The sequence below is a fragment of the Sciurus carolinensis genome, chromosome 4 (assembly GCF_902686445.1).
Source record: "Sciurus carolinensis chromosome 4, mSciCar1.2, whole genome shotgun sequence".
NCBI classification, from domain to species: domain Eukaryota; kingdom Metazoa; phylum Chordata; class Mammalia; order Rodentia; family Sciuridae; genus Sciurus; species Sciurus carolinensis.
The window spans coordinates 172,757,053-172,778,929 of NC_062216.1; the positions used below are offsets into that span (position 1 = coordinate 172,757,053).

Genomic DNA, 21,877 nt, shown 5'->3' on the forward strand with positions numbered 1-21,877 from the left:
TCTCTTTAAAACCACATCTCTTATCTTTTAAGTTTTTATATAACAGAAAATAGTTTACCTTAAAAATAACTGAATTATCTAACTTTTATTATAAAATTATACCAGGTAACCTCATTTTCTAGGACTTCAATAAACTCACACCACCATCAAATCACATAGAGAAAATAGTTTAAAGATCAAATTTAGATTCCATATATAGATGAAAAATTTAAATCTCATAATTTACATTCCAAGGATAATCTCTTAAAATATGAGGTCATCCTTTAATGACTTCTAATTTAAAAAAGAAACAAGATTAAAAAAGATCTCCTCTGTTGACTTTTTCACCTGACTAGCTTCCAGTTCAATGTCTCGCCCTTTATGTAAGATTTCTTCCTCAATCTGCTTTTCAAAATTTCTCCAAGCACTATCTAAATCAACCAGTTCTGTCTCTAGGGATCTTATGTCATCTTCCTGTTTGGAACACTGTCTTTCACTGTCCTTTATTGATTTCTTAGACACATCCAATTTCTTGAGGTGGTGAGAAGTGTTTTCTTTGGCTTTAATGTACTGAGGCCTCTTCTGATTTAAAAGTGCTTCAAGAGACCTTAAAGGGAAAAAGAAAGTTTGCTTTAAAAAAAAAAAACTAATTTTTTTATATATAAAGGGAATTTCTTTTGATAAATCACATTTAAAACTAAACTCTAAAATTTAAATTTCAGAGACTTAAGTGGATCAGTGGTTGTCAGAGATTGGGCAAGGTCAGAAGCATGGGCATTTTTAGAATGGGTAAATAATGCATCCACCAAAAACTATTGAACTTACAGCACCAAGAATGAACCTTAAGGTGAACAAATTTTTAAAAAATCACTTGGGAGACCGAGGAATACTAGATGAAATATAGAACACAACAAAAGAATCTAATAAATACATGAAACACGTTTATTGAAAGAGTGGGAGAAAAAAGTAGGGGTCTAAGTAACTTTGGAGTCTGTAAGAAAACTAAAAGGTTACACAAGTACTATACGTTGTTATGAAACTGCTCCCACCAGGGTGTGGGTTAGTCCTTCAGATACTGCTGCCCATGATCACTGGAAACAAACAAATGAATGGCTAACAGTGGAAGTCAAGCTTTCTCACTGTTGAAAGGGAAGTGATAGATGGATATAAGGAAGAATGATCCATGTGGTAATAGATTACAGTTGGGAAGTATCAGTATAGATTCATGTTTACTTTAATACAGACACAGGCTGTTATATGTGGAAGTATTTATGGAAATGTGAATATATAAAAGTTAGTATACATATATACATTCCCTAATTCTGTTAGCTGAGAAAGCCTAGAAGCAAAGACACCCCAGGAGCAACAAACACAACTAGCATGCACATGTTGGTTCCTAGTAGCATTCTCCAAAAAAAGAAGCCAGGACTCTGGAGAAATGACTGGTTCTAGGCCCAGGGCAGGCTCAGACCAGCTGGTCAGACTAATGCTAGGTCTGGCTCATATAGAACAAGTCTGGTGCATACTGTACTGCCAGAAAGTGAAGAAGTGCACCCCAAACACCAAAAAACAATCACAATTACGAAGATATGTAGAATGGACACAGGAACCAACTCAAAGAGTTCTCAATTGCCACAGCTGGATCTAGGTAAAAATAAATAATATAGGATTGGATTATTAACTCCAGATGTAAAATATCTCTAAATCCATATGGATTTAAATAATTGAATAAATAGGAGATGAATCTCCTGTGCAGAATTCCAAATAAATTATGTAGATAATCTGCCCTTAAGTGTGGGCCATGCACAGTGACCTCCTTCCAAAGATTACAATAATGTTGAAAGGCAGGGGAGTTGGAAGGGGAATAACTTTATAATGGAGATAGCTGACAAGTACTATCTTGAACAGGTGATGAAGGTCAACATGAACAGTGATGTCATGTTGATATTATGATACAGGATATATGTCATGAAACATATGTTGATACCCTGATATAATGTGATGAGAATGGCATTTTACTTCTGTAGTCTTCCTCCCTAAAACCCATAATGCCAGGTTAGTTATTAGAAACTATTAGACAAATCCCAATTAAGGGACATTCTTCAAAAATTCTGGACAAATAATCAAAACTGTTAAGCTCATCAAAACCAAGAAAGTGTGAGAAACTGTAGAGTCCAGAGGAGCCCAAGGAAACAACTAAATTTAATGTGATATTCTAGGTCAGAAAAAGGACATGGGGACTGGGATTGTGGTTCAGAGGTAGAGCACCCGCCTAGCATGTGTGAGGCACTGGGTTCAATTTTCAGCACCACATATAAATAAATGAATAAAATAAATGTCTATCAACATCTAAAAAACTATTAAAAAAAGAAAAAGGACAAGAAGCAAACACTAAGAAAATATGACTAGTATAGACTTTAATGAATAATAATGTGTCAAAATCGGTTTATTGATTTTGACAAATGTGGCACACAGCTGTAGGTGTTAATAAAAGGAGAAACTGCAAGAGGGAATGTGGGAACTTTCTATACTATCTTGATAGTGTTTATGTAAATTAAAAGTATTTCAGAGTAAAAAAACTCATCTTAAAAAGTCAACTTTCAAAGTTGTCACATATCTTTATTTGCTTTATCAATCTACATAAAATGCAAACATTAATACCTATTTTTTAAAACTCACTTCAATTCTTTTTCTGTTTGTTGTAGTTGTCTAGTTAGCATTCCATGTTCCTTTTTCTTGGTTTTAACTATGTTTTCATGATGAGAAAGAGATTCTTTTATGACACTCAAATCCCTATTCACATGCTCTAACTTAGTGTTTAGAAAATGAATTTTTTTCTCATTATGATAAAGTTGAAAAAGCTGCAGTTGTATCTTGTTTATTTTCAGTTCTTCAAGGAGACTTTGGTAACGTTCTGCCTATAAAACAGTATAATTCAACAGAAGTTAAAAAGAAGAATACTTAAGCTGACCTTTCATGAACTCAACTATTACACCAACACTCAATGGCTAATGAATTTTCATTTATGTCATTAAGAAACAGTATTCTTCCCAAAATTGCATTATTTGAAAAGGAGTTCTGTGTACATTTCTAAACCAGTAAATGATTTTGTATTCATGTCCTTAGTGGTATGGTGATAATAATAGTCAAGTAGCACCTGTCAATCTGGGTCTTCATTCTATTGTCTTGACCTGTGAGTATGGCAAATCCATCAACTTGTCAACTTCCATCAGCTTGATATTAGCTTCCTCAATTGTAAACTAAAAGACTTCATGATTATAGGGTTCCTAGCAAGCAACTTTAAGTTAATGATTCCAGGTAAAATTACAGTAAGAAGTAATTTTTCTACTGATAAAAACTAACAAGGCTATCACAGGTTTAGTTTCGTTTTGGGGTACTAGGGATTGAACCCAAGGGCATTATACCACTGAGCTACAACCCCAGCCAGACCCTTTTGTTTTTTATTTTGAGATAAGGTCTTGCTAAGTTGCCTAGGCTGGCCTTAAACTTGTCTGTAATCCTTAAGGCAGGAGGATTCCAACTCTGAGGCCAGCCTGGACAACTCAGTGAAATCCTGTCTCAAAACAAAGTTAAAAAGAAGGGCTGGGATATAGCTCAGTAGTAGAGCACTGTCTGAGCATGAATGAGACCCTGAGTTCAACCCCTAGTACCATTATTAAAAAAAAAAAAGTATCAGGCTTCATTGTTTTATATTATAAGAGGAACATTCTTGGTATGCCAGGCCCATACCTAGCAACTTTAACAGAAAGCTTTCATACCCAACACTTACTTAACTGGATACATTTTCAGGACACCTTACCTCTTCTTTCTCTAATTTTGCATGCTTGCGCTCTGCAGCTACATTTTTTTTTCTTATTAAAATTAAATTGTGCATCTTCTTCAGCTTTTTGTAACTTTCTTTTCTTTTCCTCATATTCTCCTATAAGCTCTCCTGAAGAGCTGATTTCCTCAAAAAATTGGGTTCTTTCTTTGGGTTTTTTCATGGAAATAGACTCTACAGTGCCCTATTAAAATGGCAGAGCATAATATGTAAAATATAGTGATGTCATTTGGAAACAATGAACCAAACCAACCACGGCAGCTACTTACCTGGAAAACTAGACAGTTCCGTGCTTTGACTATTATGCCTATCTTTTCCAACTCTGCTATGTAAGCAGAACGACTCACAGGGTTATCATCAAAATGAAATTCAGAGCATCCCCCTAAAATAGAAGAATAAAAGTTGCTACAAAATATTTTTCTTACTGAAATGACCAGTCATGCAATAACTTACCTGTTTATAAATGCAAAGACCAAGCATCTATTACATACCAAGGAATATTTTATAATGACAAACAAAATAGACCAAAGTCTGATCTTAAGGAGCTTACATCCTAGTCAGGGATACAAACAAAAATGAGATATGCAAGTAAAATAAATAGTATGTGACCCAGTGGCTAACTGTGAAGAAGTAAGAGAACTGGAAAGCAGGATGGAAGCTTCTGTATGGGGGAAGCATTTCAATTTTAAATAGGGGAAGAAACAGAATTCTTAGATGAAGGTTTTAGAAGTTTAAGATCCAAAGAGGGGCTGGGGTTGTGGCTCAGTGGTAGAGTGCTTGCCTGACATGTGAGGCACTGGATTTGATCCTCAGTACCACATAAAAAAATAAATAAACAAAACAAAGGTATTGTGTCTGTCTGCAACTAAAAAAAAGTTTTTTTTAAAAAAAAAAGATTAAAAAAAAAATCCAAAGAAAGGCCAGGGGCAGTAGCATGGCCTGTAGCCTCAATTCATTGGGAGGCTAAGGCAGGAGGATCATTTGAGCCCAGAAGTTTGAGGCCAGCCCACCCGGACAACAACCCAGGTTATTTGTTTTGAAACACTATCTCAAAAAACTAAACAGACTAACTAGCCAATGCATATGTCTGGGTAATAAAGTGGTAAAATATTCAATTACACATTAAGGTACAAGTATATAATAGGCATTTCTAAAACCTAAATTCAAGCTGTGATTGAATTTGGAGAAAGTTAATAAGACAGTATTTGCACATTAAAATTGTTGTAGTGAACTACAATAAAAACTGCAACAACTGAAAACAATAAAATACATACTTATTTACAGAGGCTCTATAAAATCCTAGCATACAATAAAAAATGTATATAAATGACTATTTTTTGCTTATTCAGGGAACATGGGATTCATAAACGAATCATAAAGAACAAACTAAAACATTTCGCTCAAGTTGCTTTTTCATGATAAACTATCTATACAAACCAAAAACATGCGAACAATTAGCTTATCAATAATACAGATGAAGAACCTGAGGAAGAACTTTCATGACTTCTTACAGGTGGGCTCCCTCCTTCATCTTAACCAAATATCCAGATACAAAAATGCTGTTTGGCTGGGCGGAGTGGCACATGCCTGCAATCCCAGTGGTTCAGGAGGCTGAGGCAGGAGGATCCCCAGTTCAAAGCCAGCCTAAGCAAAACGGAGACACTAAGCAACTCAGTGAGACCCTGTCTCTTAATAATACAAAATAGAGGTGGGGATATGGCTCAGTGGTCAAGTGCCCCTGAGTTCAATCCCTGGTACCCACCCCTCAAAACAAAACAAAAACAAAAAAGGCTGTTTGTCAGGAGATACCTGAATAAGTAAGCCTATCTGCTTAAGAAAGTCTTAGAGAAGAATAAAATAGGTTGTCATGTGCTTCTAAGGAAAAAAAGCCTCTAGTTCATGCTGCCAGTTGAACAGTCACACAGGAAAGTGGGCCCTATGACTTGCACCTCAAAAACCAAATGGCAAAGATACCTCGAATGATTCTTGCAAATGTCTTCTCTTCTCCACTTTCCTCCACATATACAATCTTTACACTTGCAGAAGAAGAAACTGGTTTTCCAATATGTGCTCCATGAATAAGTTCTTGAATATTTTTCACTCTTAAATTAGCTGTTTTCTCCCCCATTACAAAACTAAGTGCATCCATCACATTAGATTTTCCTGGAAAAGAAAAGAGAGAAAGGTATTCAGTATTTGGATAAGAAGACTTGCCTGGGGCCAAAGAAATCAGGTCTCCCAACTGAAGTGAAATACAGCCAAAACACATCTAAGTAGTTCTGTCTCCTTGAGGTGCAAAATGTGTGGCTGAGAATTTCTAAGAAGATCAGTTGTTTCTTCCAAGCAGCTAAGGCAGAGCATTAAGAGGTCTAAGTTTAACGAAATAAAAGCATGGATATAAATTCCAGCTCTTTCCCATTAGGTACTATTCCAGGGCAAATCATTTAACATCTCTGAATTTCAGTGATCCCTGTTTTATAAATATGGAAATGATCATCTCAAGCATTTGTATAGCACCAAATATTCACTCAAAAAAAAAAAAAAAAAAAAAAAAAGAAAAGAAAAGAAAAGAAAAAAGAAAGAAAAGCTAACTAAACTCGGGATCTTCCCAAAGGTTATGTCATGTTGTCTTATCTTCCTGAGTGGGGTCATAGGGGGCTACGACAGCTACATGGTAACCATGAGAATGCTACCCTTTGAAGGCCTACTTGTAAGGCTGGCTGGCATCCAAGGACTTAGGTTTAGACCTGGGGAGAGTTTCTATAATTCCCCGGTAAAAATGGCTCACCATGCCTAAACTGTTTGTGCAAACAATATGACTTATGCTGAATATGTACTTTCTTTTTAGGAGTCTGGAATTTAGGTGCTCTAGGCAGAGGATGTGACCATCTCTCAATTAAAATCTATGGGCACTGAGTTTTTAGCAAGGTTCCTTGGTAGGCATCATTTCAACATGTGAATTTGTTGCTAGAGAAGTAAGCACTGATTTTGATGGGTGAGAACTCTAAGAATCTTGTACCTGGTTTTCTCAGGCTTTCCCCAGCAAACCTGTTTCCTTTGCTGAGTGGGGTTTGTATCTTGTCACCATAATAAATAATATTCCTGAGTATAACTATATGCTGAGTTCTGAATCCTCCCATCAAACCACCAAACCTGGGAGTAGTCTTGGGGATTCCCACCCCAATGGAAACTTGTTATCCAACCACGAGCTGAAATTTGCTTCCTGAAAATTTCCAAGATGCAAAGTCAATGCACTATTACCTGCTCTAATTATTTGTTCCTTTTTCACATTAGGGATCTATAATCATATCTACAAAGCAATTTGAATTTTCAGTGCCAAAAGGGAGAAAGTAATATGAATGAAGAAAAAGGAATACTGCCAGTCACTAGAAATATGGTTTAGCTTTAGAGGTTTAGGATCTTTCTAAAAAGAACTAAAAATGTTTTAAATGCTGCAAATTTATTTACCTGAGTATCAGTTAATAGGTATGAAACATGTTTTTAGGGGGGTGGTTAACTGATAATCTGCACAGGAGAGTTACTATAAATACCTATAGGACACAATAACATTCACTGAATAATTAAGTCTGACAGTAACACAGCTAAACAATTTTTTTTGTCAGTCCTTATTTAAAATCTTTCTAAATACTTCCCCATGCAAATCCAATCTTTCAATTAATGTTGTCTCTGACTAATAAAGGTTATATATTTTGTCAAGGAAGACAATAAAAAAGAATTATAACTGTAATAAGCATCATGGAGAAATACACTAAGTGATGAAATAGCAGGCAACTTCAGATAAGATGCTCAGGAAACATTCAGTGCAGGCCTGTCAGTTAGTGCTAGCTTAACAATCATAAATACCCTCTGCTGAAAAGAATGAGTAAACTAACAAACCACACCAAATTCTGTAAAGGTCAGATTGGGGACCTCTGCTATGAATAATTTAAAAGTGAACATCAGGAAAATAATGATTTTAGAGGAGTTCTGTTTTAGGCTACCATCACTTGATATAGATGAACCAAATATTATAAAATACAAAAATCATATGATTTTCTAAGTGCCTTTTGATTCCAACTCCACACTTCTCCCCCATTCCTCTCTTTACCATACCTAGTAGTGCAAGCCCCCTCTGCTAGACTCCTTGACCTATGATCTCTTGTCCCCTAAAATTTATTCATCCATCCTACAAACATTTTCTGAACATCTATTTATTAGGTACTTTGCTATAAGGACTGGGGCTAAAAAACAAAATATAGCTTTTACTGTTAAACTTTATGGAAAGTCATACTTTTGAACTAGCCTCCCACACTAGGCATCAGCACATAAGACCAAACCAAAATGTAGTCACTCATGCTAAGTGCCACCTAATCAAACTGAAACTTTGAGGAAGCAGGTAAACCCCCACATGGAATAGTTTCTCCTGAAAACAGGAGATTCACAACAATCAGTCAGAAAGAGTCCTGTCTACCTGAATTAGGCACAGTAAGTTCCCTCTGCTATAACCCTTACAAGAAAAGTACACTGTCACAATCCGAAGTTAGCCATTTTGTTCCTACCCTGCAAACACATTTGTCATGCCCAGTGAATAATGAACATAAAGTACAACTGAAGCACTTAGAAGAACTAATGGTTGGAGGCTCTGAGTTGGTTTTCCCAAGAGACAATTCTGGGCTGTTTTAAAGAGTAATTAGAAGTTTGGAGAGGCAGGTGCTGAAGGTAAATATTCCATCCCAGAAAACAGAATAACATGGTGAGAGAGCATGGTACCATTCTAATAAGAAAGCAAATAATTCAATGTGGGAGGAACAGAGCTTACATGTTTTGGAATAAGAGAGAAATCTGAGAAAGTTATTTTTGTATAATTATAATGTCATATTAAAGGAACTGAATTGTATGCTGAAGATTATGAAAGACACTGAAGAATTTTAGGAATAACTTTTTCAAATAAGTTTTGTAAAGATTTTTCAGACCCTATCTCCATTGGCACGCCCATGCTATAGCTCCCCAGGTTCTCTGGAGGCTGGTGGAGACATTTTGAATTGTTCCTGAGGGGGCAGCCATCATCATTGGAGGGGTGGCGCCCTTCCTGAGACACTTGACAGGAGACTGAAGGTCCTTTGAGAGGTACTTCTATTTACTCACTTACATCCTACAACCCTACCCATCCTCTTCATCCACCACTAGACATACTGTAAATAATATTCTAACTCATCCTGTTTATTACAATACTGTTAAAGTCTTTTATAGGGGCTATCTGGCTGCATATGGTTTGTACTGGGTGCTGCTAATATTGATCTCCCCCTCAAAGGAGAGGTACTGGAAACCTGCAGGGTTACAATAAGCATGCAGAGGGGAAACTTCAACCTCAGATCTTCACTGCTAGAGGGGAAATACAGAAAGTATGAAACAACAGGGGAAGAAAGTGTCCCTAACAAACCAAGATGCTATTTTGATAGAATCCAATGACAGCATGGTAGTAGAAATGACAGAAAAAGTTTAGAATCTACATAATTAAAATGATCTGTGAAGCAAAAGATGAGATAAGAGAGCAAATACAGGCAATGCATGATCACTTCAATAAACAGTTAAATGAGCAAATGCAGGAAGCAAAAGAACATTTCAATAAAGAGATAGAGATTCTGGGGAAAAACAAACAGAAATACTTAAAATAAAAAACAATAAACCAACTTAAAAATTCAATAGAAAGCATCGCCAACAGAATAGATCTCGTGGAAGACAGAATGTCAGACAATGAAGACAAAATAATCTTGAAAATAAAGTTGACCAAACTGAGAAGATGATAAGAAATCATGAATGGAACCTCTAAGAATTATGGGATATCATGAAAATATCAAATTTAAGAATTACTGGCATTAAGGAAGGCACAGAGAAACAAACCAAAGGAATGAACAACCTGGTCAACAAAATAATATCAGAAAATTTCCCAAACCTGAAGAATGAAATGAGAAAAATCAAATACAAGAGGCTTATAAAACACCAAATGCACAAAATTACAACAGATCCACACGAAGGTACATTATAATGAAAATGCCTAACATACAAAATAAAGATAGGATTTTAAGGCTGTGAGAGAAAAGCATCAGATTACATATAGGGGGAAACCAATACAGATACCAGTAGATTTCTCAGCCCAGACCCTAAAAGCTAGAAGGGCTCGGCACAACATATTTCAAGCTCTGAAAGAACATGGTTGCCAACCAAGAATCCCATACCCAGCAAAACTAACCTTCAGATTTGATGATGAAATAAAATCCTTCCATGATAAACAAAAGTTAAAAGAATTTACAAATAGAAAGCCTGTGCTACAGAACATTCTCAGCAAAATATTCCATGAGGAGGAAATGAAAAACAACAAAGTAGGTCTGCAAAGGGAGGAACTACCCTAAAGGAAAGCCAAACAAAGAAGAAAGCAAGTCAAGTTAAAACCAAAAATAAGCCAAAATGATCAGGAATACAAATCATATCACAATAATTACTCTGAATGTTAATGGCCTAAACTCATTAATCCAAAGAAATAGACTGGCAGATTGAATTAAAAAGAAAGACCCAACAATATGACACTCATCTCACAGAAAAAGACACCCACAGACTAAAGGTGAAAGGATGGGGAAAAACATACCATGCACATGGACTCAGTAAAAAAGCAGGGGTCTCCCTTCTCATATCAGATAAAGTGGATTTCAAATCTAAGTTAGTCAGAAGGGATGAAGAAGGACATTTCATACTGCTTAAGGGAACCATAAATCAGGAAGACATAATGATTGTAAATATTTATGCCCCAAACAATGGAGCATCTATGTACATCAAACAAACCCTTCTCAATATTAAAAATCAAATAAACCAAAACACAATAATAGTGGGGGACTTTAACACACTGCTCTCACCACTGGACAGTTCCTCCAACAAACACAGAACAAAGAAACTATAGAACTAAATAATACAATCAATGATTTAGAATTAATGGACATATATAGAGTATTTGATCCATCATCAAGTGAATATACTTTCTCCTCAGCTGCTCATGGATCCTTCACTAAAATAGACTACATGTTATGCCACAAAAAGCCATTAGTAAATACAAAAAAAAAAAAACCAGATACTACCTTGTATTCTATTAGATCATAATGGAATGAAATTAGAAATCAATAATAAAATAAAAACCAAAAACTACTCCTACACCTGGAGACTAAATAATATGCTATTGAATGATGCAATGATAACAGAAGACATCAGGGAAGAAATAAAAAATTTCTTAGAGGTAAACAAGAACAATGACAACATATCAAAATCTCTGGGACATTCTGAAAGCAGTACTAAGAGGAAAGTTCACTGCATTGAGCTCATACATTAAAAAAATAAAAAGTCAACAAATAAATGATCTAATATTATATCTCAAATTCCTAGAAAAAAAAAACATCAACACCAAAAATAGTAGAATACAGGAAATAATTAAAATCAGAGCTGAAATCAATGAAACTGAAACAACAAAAACAATTTAAAAATTGACAAAACAAAAAGTTGGTTCTTTGAAAAAGTAAACAAAATTGATAAACCCTTAGCCACATTAACAAAGAGGAGAGAGAAAACTCGAATTACTAAATTCATGTTGAAAAAGGAAAGATCACAACAGACACCACTGAAATACATAATATAATTAGAAGCTACTTTGAAAATCTATACTCTAACAAAATAGAAAATATCAAAGACATTGATAAATTTTTAGAGACATATGATCCTCCCAAACTGAATCAGGAAGACATACGCAATTTAAACAGATCAATTTCAAGCAATGAAATAGAAGAAATCATCAAAAGCCTACCAAGAAAAGACCAGGACCAGAAGGATTCTCAGTCAAATTCTATAAGTCCTTCAAAGAAGAGCTAACACCAATATTCCTCAAGGTATTCCAGGAAATAGAAAAGGAGGGAACCCTTCCAAACTTGTTCTATGAAGCTAGTATCACTCTGATACCAAAACAGACAAAGACACATCAAGGAAAGAAAACTTTAGACCCATATCCCTGATGAACATAGATGCAAAATCCTTAACAAAATTCTGGCAAATCACATGCAAAAACATATTAAAAAGATAATGCACTATGATCAAGCGGGGTTTATCCCAGGGATGCAAGGTTGGTTCAACATCTGGAAATCGATAAATATAATTCATCACATCAATAGACTTAAAGTTAAGAATCATATGATTATTTCAATAGATGTTGAAAAAGCATCGATAAAACAAAGCATCCCTTCATGCTTAAAACACTAGAAAAAATTGGGACAATAGGAACATATCTCAACATTGTAAAGGTTGTCTATGCTAAGACCACTGCCAACATCATTCTAAATGGAGAAAAACTGGAAGTATTCCCGTTAAAAACTGGAACAAGATAGGGATGCCCTCTTTCACCACTTCTATTCAACATCGTCCTTGAAATACTAGCGAGAGCAATTAGACCAAAGAAATTAAAGGGATACAAATAGGAACAGAAGAACTCAAGCTGTCACTATTTGCCAATGACATGATTCTATACTTAAAGGGTCCAAAATACTCCACCAGAAAACTTCTAGACCTAATAAATGAATTCAGCAAAATAGCAGAATATAAAATCAATATGTATAAATCTAATGCATTTCTATTCATGAGTGATGAATCCTCATAAAGAGAAATTAGGAAAACCACTCCATTCACAATAGACCCCCCCAAGAATAAAATACTTGGGAATAATCTAACAAAAGAGGTGAAAAACCTCTACAATGAAAACTACAGAACACTAAAGAAAGAAATTGAAGAAAGACCTTAGAAGATGGAAAGATCTCCCATGTTCTTGGATAGGCAGAATTAATATTATCAAAATGGTCATACTTCCAAAGGTGCTATACAGATTCAGTGAAATTCCAATTAAAATCCCAATGACATTCCTCATAGAAATAGAGAAAGCAATCATGAACTTCATCTGGAAGAATAAAAGACCTTAAATAGCCAAAGCCATCCTGAGCAGGAAGAGTGAAGCAGGAGGTATCAATACCAGACCTTCAACTATACTACAGAGCAATAGTAACAAAAACGGCATGGTATTGGCACCAAAACAGATAGGCAGACCAGAATAGAAGACACAGAGATGAACCCACATAAATACAGTTACTTTATATTAGACAAAGGAGCCAAAAACATACAATGGAGAAAAGATAGCCTGTTGAACAAATGGTGCTGGGAAAACTGGAAATCCATATGCAGTAAAATGAAATTACACCTCTATCTCTCATCTTGCAAAAAACTCAACTCAAAATGGATCAAGGACTTAGGAATTAGACAAGAGACCTGCACCAAATAGAAGACAAAGTAGGCCTGAATCTTCATCATGTTGGCTTAGGATCAGACTTCCTTATCAAGACTGCCAAAGCACAAGAAATCAAAGCAAGAATCAATAAATCAGATGGATTCAAACTAAAAAGCTTTTTCTCAGCAAAGGATACAATCAATAACGTGAAAAGAGAGCCTACAGAGTGGGAGAAAATCTTTTCCACACACACTTCAGACAGAGCACTAATCTCCAAAATTTATAAAGAACTTAATGAACTTTACACCAAAAATACAAAGAACCCAGTCAATAAATGGGCCAAGGAAGTGGACAAGACACTTTACAGAAGAAGATATACAGGCAATTAATAAATATATGAAAAAATGTTCAACATCTCTAGTAATTAGAGAAATGCAAATTAAAACAACTCTAATATTTCATCTTACTCCAATTAGAAAGACTATTATCAAGAACACAAAGAATAACAGATGTTGGCGTGGATGTGGGGAAAAAGGCACAATTTACACTGGTGGTGGAACTGCAAATTGTGGCACCCACTCTGGAAAACAGTGTGGAGAATCCTCAGAAAACTTGGAATGGAACCACCTTTTGACCCAGTTATCCCACTCCTCGGTTCATACCCAAAGGACTTAAAATCAGCACACTACAGTAACACAGCCACATCAATGTTTATAGCAGCTCAATTCATAATAGCTAGATTGTGGAACCAACCTAGATGCCCTTCTATTTTTTTTTTTTTTTTCAGTGCTGGGGATTGAACCCAGGGCCTTGTGTTTGCAAGGCAAGCACTGTACCGACAGAGCTATCTCCCCAGCCCCTAGATGCCCTTCTACTGATGAATGGATAAAGAAACTGTGGTATATATACACAATGGACTATTACTCAGCCATAAAGAAGAATAAAATCATGGCATTTGCTGGTAAATGGATGGAGTTGGAGAATATCATGCTAAGTGAAATAGGCCAAGCCCAAAAAAACCAAAGGCCAAATGTTTTCTCTGATAATGGATGACGATGTATAATGGGGGTGGGGGAGTGGGGGGTGAGAGAAGAATGGAGGAACTTTAGGTTACATAGAGCGAAATGAGAGGGAGTGGGGTGTGAAAAATGGCGGAATGAGACAGACATCATTACCCTGTGTACATGTATGATTACACGAATGGTATGAATCTACATTGTGCACAGCCATAGAAATGAAATGATGTTACACCATTTGTGCACAATGGATCAAAATGCAGTCTGTAAAAATAAAAAAAATTAAAAAAGACTCTTCAGCCTGTAACCCAACAAAAGTGAGCAAATGACACAAAATGCAATTCAAAAAAAAGTCCCTTAAACATGAAAAGATGCTCAAAATCACTCATAAGAGAAATGTATATTAAAACAATATTGACTTCCAATTCTTATCTACCAGACTGGCAAAAATGTAACTTTCAAAACCTATTCTTTTGGTAAGGCAGGAGGAAATAGTCCCGCCTATAGATTACACTATATGCCTTCTATAATATGCAAAATGTGTCTCAATGAGGTGGTTATGAAAAAATATAACCAACCTAAAAGAGTACTTCATGTATTTTCTAGTCCTGCTGACTGAAATGGTCCAAGGACCCATGTTATTCAAACTCACCCAATACCTCTGGCACCCATCAAAGAACTAGCTAATTCCAATTCTGAGCCCAGGAATAATGAAGCTGAGCCTGGGAACAAGAACATCATGTCAGAAAGCAAGGAAGTTTTCTATTATTAGTAAAGTCATGACCAAAGGACACAGGATATAGGAGTGGCCGGAAGGAGTGGCCAGTTATAGAAGTTATGACAATTGAAGAATCAAAAAGCATTATTTTGGTGGACTAAAACATACCACATCATTGAAAATTCAATTTGTACCAACATGAACCAAAAAATAAAAAAAGAGAGACAGAAAAATTCATTTTCACTCTCTGAAGCAGCTATTAAAACTCCTTTCTTTTCTTTTTTTTTTTTTTTTTAAACTGGGGATTGAACTCAGGGATGCTTTACCACTGAGGACTTCCCTAGTCCTTTCAATTATTTTTATTTTGATACAGTATTTAAATTGCATAGGGTTTACTAAATTAATGATGCCAGCTTTGAACTTGGGAATCTCCTGCCTTAGCCTCCTGAGTTGCTGGGATTATAGGCTATGCATCGTGGTGTCCATCTTAAAATGCCTCTCTTTGAAAATATTTATTAAAAGGAAAACGACAAGGACTGGGGATGTAGCTCAGTGGCAGAGCACTTGCCTAGTATGTGCCCAAGCCCTGAGTTCAATCCCCAGTACTACAAAACAAAACCAAATGCTGGAAAGAGGCCAGCATTTATCCTGGGGTTCCTCCCCTCCCCTGGCAGTGTGTAAACTGTAGTTTAGGCTGATTGAGCAAAAAATTAGTTAACAAAGGAAAGCTCTTTCTACATTAAGTGAATGTAGAAAGCATGACGATTAATAAAACCTAATTTTGCAAACCTTAACAAAAGGTTGACTCAGGTCAAGATTATTATTATTAAACTCAGCAGGCAAATTGTCAACAGAGAACATCTGTATAATGCTAAAGTAAAACTGGACTTTGCAGAAGATGAAAAAAATATAATGAAGAGATCAGTCAACACCCTAATCCAGGTGTCAATCTTAGCCTCGCTAATGACAAAACTATCAGATATTATGTGATACGATGCACCTTCAATGAAGTCTAGCCAAAAACATTTAATGTGAATTCATGAACTCTTTAGATGTACCTTCCAGTTTACAGAAATGGAGGGGATAGAGGAGTGAACTAAATGACACCATAGGGAAACAATCAACCAAATCTAAACATTTTATAGGAAAACTTATTCTTATCTTTTCAATAAGTCAATATTATAAACAAAAGCACCGGGTTGGGGTTATAGCTTGGGTAGAGGTAGTGCTTGGGAGTGGTAGAGCATTTGCCTGGCATGTGTGAGGCACTGGGTTCAATCCTCAGCACCACATAAAAATAAATAAATAAAATAAGGTATTGTGTCCATCTACAACTAAAAAAAGTATTTAAATAAATAAATAAAAGCACCATGGGCTGGGGTTGTAGCTCAGTGGTAGAGCGCTTACCTAGCACATGTGAGGCACTGGGTTCCATCCCTAGCACCACATAAAATAAACAAAAATAAAGGCATTCTGTCCATTTACAACTACAAAAAAAATTTTTAATTAAAATAAATAAATAAAAGCACTGTGCTAAATATTAAGAGATTTAAGGGATGTCACAATCAGATGCAATATGTGGTTCTGAGTTGGGAAAAAGTTTGGGAAAAGAACGTTTTGGAGGGACTGCGGTTGTGGCTCAGTGGTAGAGCGTTTGCCTGGCATAAGTGAGGCACTTGGGTTCCATCTCCAACACCACATAAAAAACTAAATAAATCAAATAAAGGTATTGTGTCCATCTGCAACTAAAAAAAATTTTTTAAGAAGAATGTTTTGGAGTTAGTTGAGGAAATCTGAATTTGAGGTGTGCATCAGATGAAATGAACATTTACTGAACAACAGCCTTAACAGAGGATTTAAAATGGGTTTTAAATATTTCTTCCTAGTACTAGGGATTGAACCCAGGGGTGCTCTATCACTAAGCTACATCCCCAGACCTTTTTATTTTGGGACAGGGACCATGCACTAAGTTGCCCAGACTGGCCTTGAACTTGCAATCCTCCTGGCTCAGCCTTCCAAGTAGCTGGGATCACAATGTAAGCCACAGTGCCTAGCCTAAAATGGGATTTTAAAATGACATTTTTTTCCTGATTAAAAAATTACGCAATAAAGGAAACTGGGAAAATATAGGGGAAAAACCCACTTGAAATTCAAACTGTCCAGAGAAAACATATTGATGGGAATGGACACTGAATTATGTCAAATGCCTTTTCCTTATCTATTAAGAAAATAAAATGGATCTTATTTCTTGTAGGAACAAATAGTTTACTCTGGTAGCACAGCACAAGGGTTTAAAAGTTGAGTAAGATGAGAGGTAGGAAACTTAGATAAGAAGTTATTACCTTAACTCTAGGAAGACATTCTGAGTCTGAAATAAAGCAATAGCCATGGGAACAGAGTAGAGGATGGGGTTATTAAGAAGGAAGAATGGGGGCTGAGGATGTGGCTCAGTGGTAGAACACTTGCCTACCATGTATGAAGCCCTAGGCTTGATCTCCAGCACACTATCCCAAAAAGTATAACTGCCATGATTGGTAATATAATGGTTGTGATAGGAGAATGTATCAAGGATGAAGGAGAACTCAAAACAGCAGTCATGTGAAAGAAACCCTGGGAGAAAAGCATTCTAATCCCAAGGACTAGTAAATGCAAGACTCTGAAATGGAAATCAATCTGGTCTGCGCAAGAAAGGCAAAAGAAGTTCTGACCCAACCAGAGTAAATGTAGGGAAAGAGAATATTAGAGCAGAGAAATACAGTGACCATATTATAAGGACTTTGTTCATGGTAAGAAATAAGGATTTTATTCTAAGCACAAGGGCAAGCCACTAGAAAGATTTAAACTGAGGGGGCTGGTGCTTTGATTAAAAAAAAAAGTGCTCACTCTAATTTCTCAGGACAGATTATGAATAGACAAGAATAGAAGCAGAGAGACCTGTTAGGTTATGGCAATAGTCAACTATTATAGCAATAATCGATGACCAATCTAGCAGCTTTAACTACATCACAACACCGGAGAATGGCAAGAAGGAACTGGATTCTGAATGTGTTTTAGAGGTAGAGACATAGGATTTATGGATGGTTGGATGAGGACAGTTGGGTATAAAAGTTAAGAGGAATCCAGAATTGTTCTTAGGCTGTGGTCTCTAAATTAATGAGTAACGGTGCCCTTAACTGGGCTGGTAAAGGCCAAGAAAGAACAGGTTTGGTTTTTGGTGGGGGTGGGAATACTGTTTTGGATGTCTAGAGGAATAGCAAACTAATTGCTGGATATTAATCTGGCACAAAGGAGAGTGTACTAAAGTTGAGATAGAACTTTTAAAATCATCAGCATAAGGATGATACATGAAGATGTGAGATTCATAAAATTACTGGGGAAAGAAAGATCATAGAGGATATGTTCCTGGGGGCACCCCAATGATTAGATCTGAGGGAGGGGCAGCCAATAACTGAGGGGCCCATGAAGCATGAGATTTTTTTAAAAATTAGTGTCATTAGGACATGTATGTATGCCAATGAAAATTATCCAATGCAAAAAAGTAATAATTCAAAACAATACTGAGAAAAGTGAAGACTTGAGGAGGGGACAGGAACACAGCACATGTTCAAAGGTAGTCTTAGACTCACACACACTGGCATTTCCCTACTAAACTCTTTCAAAGGCTAACATTTATTTTTACAGAAAGTTAAACACAAACTCCACTCTGGCAAAGGACTTACCCAAAGGGATTCTACCTTTACATCTCACTGCTTCCTTAAATAAAAGCACTACATTTGCTCAATGAGGATCATTAACTGTTCCACAAATATATGTTTGCAAATCCTGGAAAAATATACTTTGAGCTCAGCTCAAATGCCATCGTCTCTTTGAAATCTTTCTCCATACATACCTCTTCCTACTGATATCTCCTCAAATCGGATGATTTATTTTCCTTGCTTAAAGTTTCATAAATGTGTTATTTGGCCTCTATTTCAACTAGTGTGTTATTTTCTTACACTTTCATACCTTAGAAACAAAAGTTTCTTACTGTGTATCTTTTTCTGTTCCTAGCACTATACATATGCAACTGAAACTAACTGAATAAAAAACATGAAATTAAAACTAAAACTTTTCACCAGGTGCACTGGCACACACCTAAAATCACAGTGACCCAGGAGGCCAGGGCAAGAGGATTACAAATTCAAGAGCAGCCTGGGCATCTTAGCTGTCTTAACCCTGTCTCAAAATAAAAAATAAAAAGGTCTGGGGATGTAGCTCAGTGGTAGAGTGCCCCTGAGTTCAATCTCCAGTACCACAAAAACACAAACAAACAAAACCCTACAATTTTTCCTCTACCCACAAGAAAACAAAATTAAGAGTTACTTAAAACAAACAGGACCATCACTTTGGCAGGTGGTAACAATAGGAATTTATTACAAAAGAATGTCCAATCAAACTAAAGTATAAGTGATCAATCATTTAACAAAATCTGAATGTGCCAGTATTTCTATGAGATTAAAAAGATCTACTAAGGAGAGTCCAAATTAGTGTAAATGAAACAGCACCCATTAAATTAATCATGGATGAGGACCATATTGAGTTTGGACTTCATATAGCAAAAAAAAAAAAAAAAATGTGAACAGCCTAGATAAAATCAATAAAATCCCCAAATAAGTAAACCAGACATTTTCATTGTGCTTCAAGGATAATCTCTAGGTTACTAGTAATTCTCAAAAAGGGAGTTGACCTTCCATAACAGGTGGATTCAGGCAGGGACCAGAAAATTTGTAAAGACATTTTCACAAAAATCTTAGGATAGGCTTTTAATTACAACATATATCTGCAAGTGGTTCTGGGAATGGAACCCAGTGTTTTGCACATGCTAGGTAAGTCCTTTTCCACTGAACTACATCCCTAGCTCCACAATATGTATTTTTAAATTAAGAAAAGAAACAATTACTTTTACACTAAGTTTAGCACTAACTTAAAAGGATTTAAAACGCCACTTTAACAGGATTTGAATGGTGATGGGCACACAATTCAGACTGACTAAAGTTCAAGACTTCGTGCAAATACTTATTCCAAGCATCGCATGACTGAAAGCTACACAATTAAGCACACTTCACACAATCACCAGTTAAAAGGTGAGCTGGGTGCAGTGGCACACATCTGTAATTCTTGCTGGGGTGGGTGGGGTGAAACAGAAGGATTGCAAGTTCAAAGCCAGCCTCAGCAACTTACCAAGACTCTGTCTCAAAATAAAATAAAATAAAAAAGGCTGGGGATGGATATGGTTCAGTGGTTAAGCAGCTCTGGGTTCAATCCCTGGTACCAAAAAAAAAGTGAAAACTGGTGATGGGTCTAGTGTAGAGGTTAGTTAGGGTAAGAGGACAAGTGTCTATAGTAATCGTGTTTTCAATGTCTTTTTCTTTTTCTTTTTTTGGTACTGGGGATTGAACCCAGTGGCGCTTTACCACTGAGCTGCATCCTCAGTCATTTTTATTTTTGATTTTAAGACAGGATCTTGCTAGTTGTTTAGAACCTGGCTATGTTGCTGAGGCTGGCCCTGAGCTTGCAATCCTCCTGCCTCAGACTCTGGAGTCGCTGGGTTTACAGGTGAGTGCTACTGCACCTGGCTCCGTATCTTTTTTTTTTTTTTTTTTTTTTTTTGGTAACAGTCAAGATTTCACAGAACACCTAAGGAAACTTTAAATATGTGGGTATTTCTAAGCTCAGGTGTTCTTTCACATATCAGTGCAAAAGAAAACATTAAACAGCAGCTACTCGGATACCGCAACAGCCAGGTTGCAGCAGCTGCACACTAATCACACCCTCGACCTCGCTGTCAGAACAGCACGCTTCCTGGCGAGTTTACCGAGCCGACGTTACTTTTCAACTTCAAGTCCGGCTTCTGAACTGCACAGCCTAAGGAGAGCGAGACCGAAGGCCGGGCCGAGGGCTCTCCAGTCTCACAACCTGCTCGGCCTCCGCTCCTCCCGGCCCAGGCCTGGGCTGGCCGCTCACGGGTCGCCTGGCGAGTGAGTCCTCGGGTTCCTCAGAACCCGTTTCCTCCAGTATGAGAAGGGACGACGGCCATGCGACCGGGCTCAGCGAAAAGGGTGGCGTCAGGAGACTAGAAAGGGCCCGAAACGGGTCGCTGTCACTGCACTCCCGTGTCACAGGCTCCTCGGATTCACAGGGCCATTCAGGCTCCTCGGGTAGTGAGCACGTGCATGTCGCCTCTGCTTCAGTTGCACGAGATGGTGACCAGGGAGGCGGGCAGGGAGGTCCAGGGCAAGGAGAGGCCATGGCGGGGTGCAGAGGACGAGGCGGCGGGGGTGGGGGGACGAGGGGCCGGGGACGAGGCACGGAAGGACAAGGGGCCAGCGACGAGGCGCGGGAGGACGAGGAGCGGGGACGAGGGGCTGGGGATGGGGGACCGGCGAGGAGGAGCTGGGGACGAGGGGCTGGGGACGGGGGACCGGCGAGGAGGCGCGGAAGGACAACGAGCGGGGACGAGGCGCGGGAGGACGAGGCCCAGGGGGACGCGGGGCCGAGGACGCGGGGCTGGACTGCAGGCTGTGCCAAAGTGCGGCGGAAAGCGGGGCCACGGGCGGCGAGGTCCCTGGAGTGGTGCGTGGCCGGGGGTCCCTGGCGGGGAAGAGGCGAGGGTCGCCCGGGGTCCCTGTCGGGGAAGGGGCGAGGGTCGCCCAGGCCGGCCGCATGGCCGCTCGCCCCTCAGGCCCGGCCGCGACCCGCCCGACGCGCGGTTACCCGAGCCGTTGGGGCCGATGATGCAGGTGAATCTCCTGAAGGGGCCGATGACCTGGCGGCCCCGCCAGGACTTGAAGTTCTCCACGAGCAGCAGGTCCAGGCGGCCCATGGCTGGCTCCGCGCCTCAGCCGCGTCCGCACGCGCCGGCGGGAAAGCGCGGGAAGCCTGGCCAAGTCTCGCGAGAGGACGTGCGGCGGGAGCGCGTTCCCCGGCAACCCGGGCTGTTGACGCCCCGCGCGAGCCGGCCCCGCGCGCCCGCCGCCGCC

At 38.2% G+C, this 21,877-nt stretch overlaps 1 protein-coding gene across 1 annotated transcript in view; it reads right to left on the reverse strand.

Moving 5' to 3' along the window:
* Smc1b (structural maintenance of chromosomes 1B) overlaps positions 1–21,720 on the reverse strand; it is a 78,043-nt gene extending 56,323 nt beyond the window's left edge. Inside the window, 7 exon segments of the mRNA XM_047549823.1 lie at positions 328–586; positions 2,659–2,897; positions 3,800–3,850; positions 3,852–4,004; positions 4,090–4,202; positions 5,795–5,983; positions 21,612–21,720. Of these exon segments, the coding sequence (XP_047405779.1) occupies positions 328–586; positions 2,659–2,897; positions 3,800–3,850; positions 3,852–4,004; positions 4,090–4,202; positions 5,795–5,983; positions 21,612–21,720 (1,113 nt within the window).
* Between the last annotated feature and the right edge of the window lie 157 nt (positions 21,721–21,877).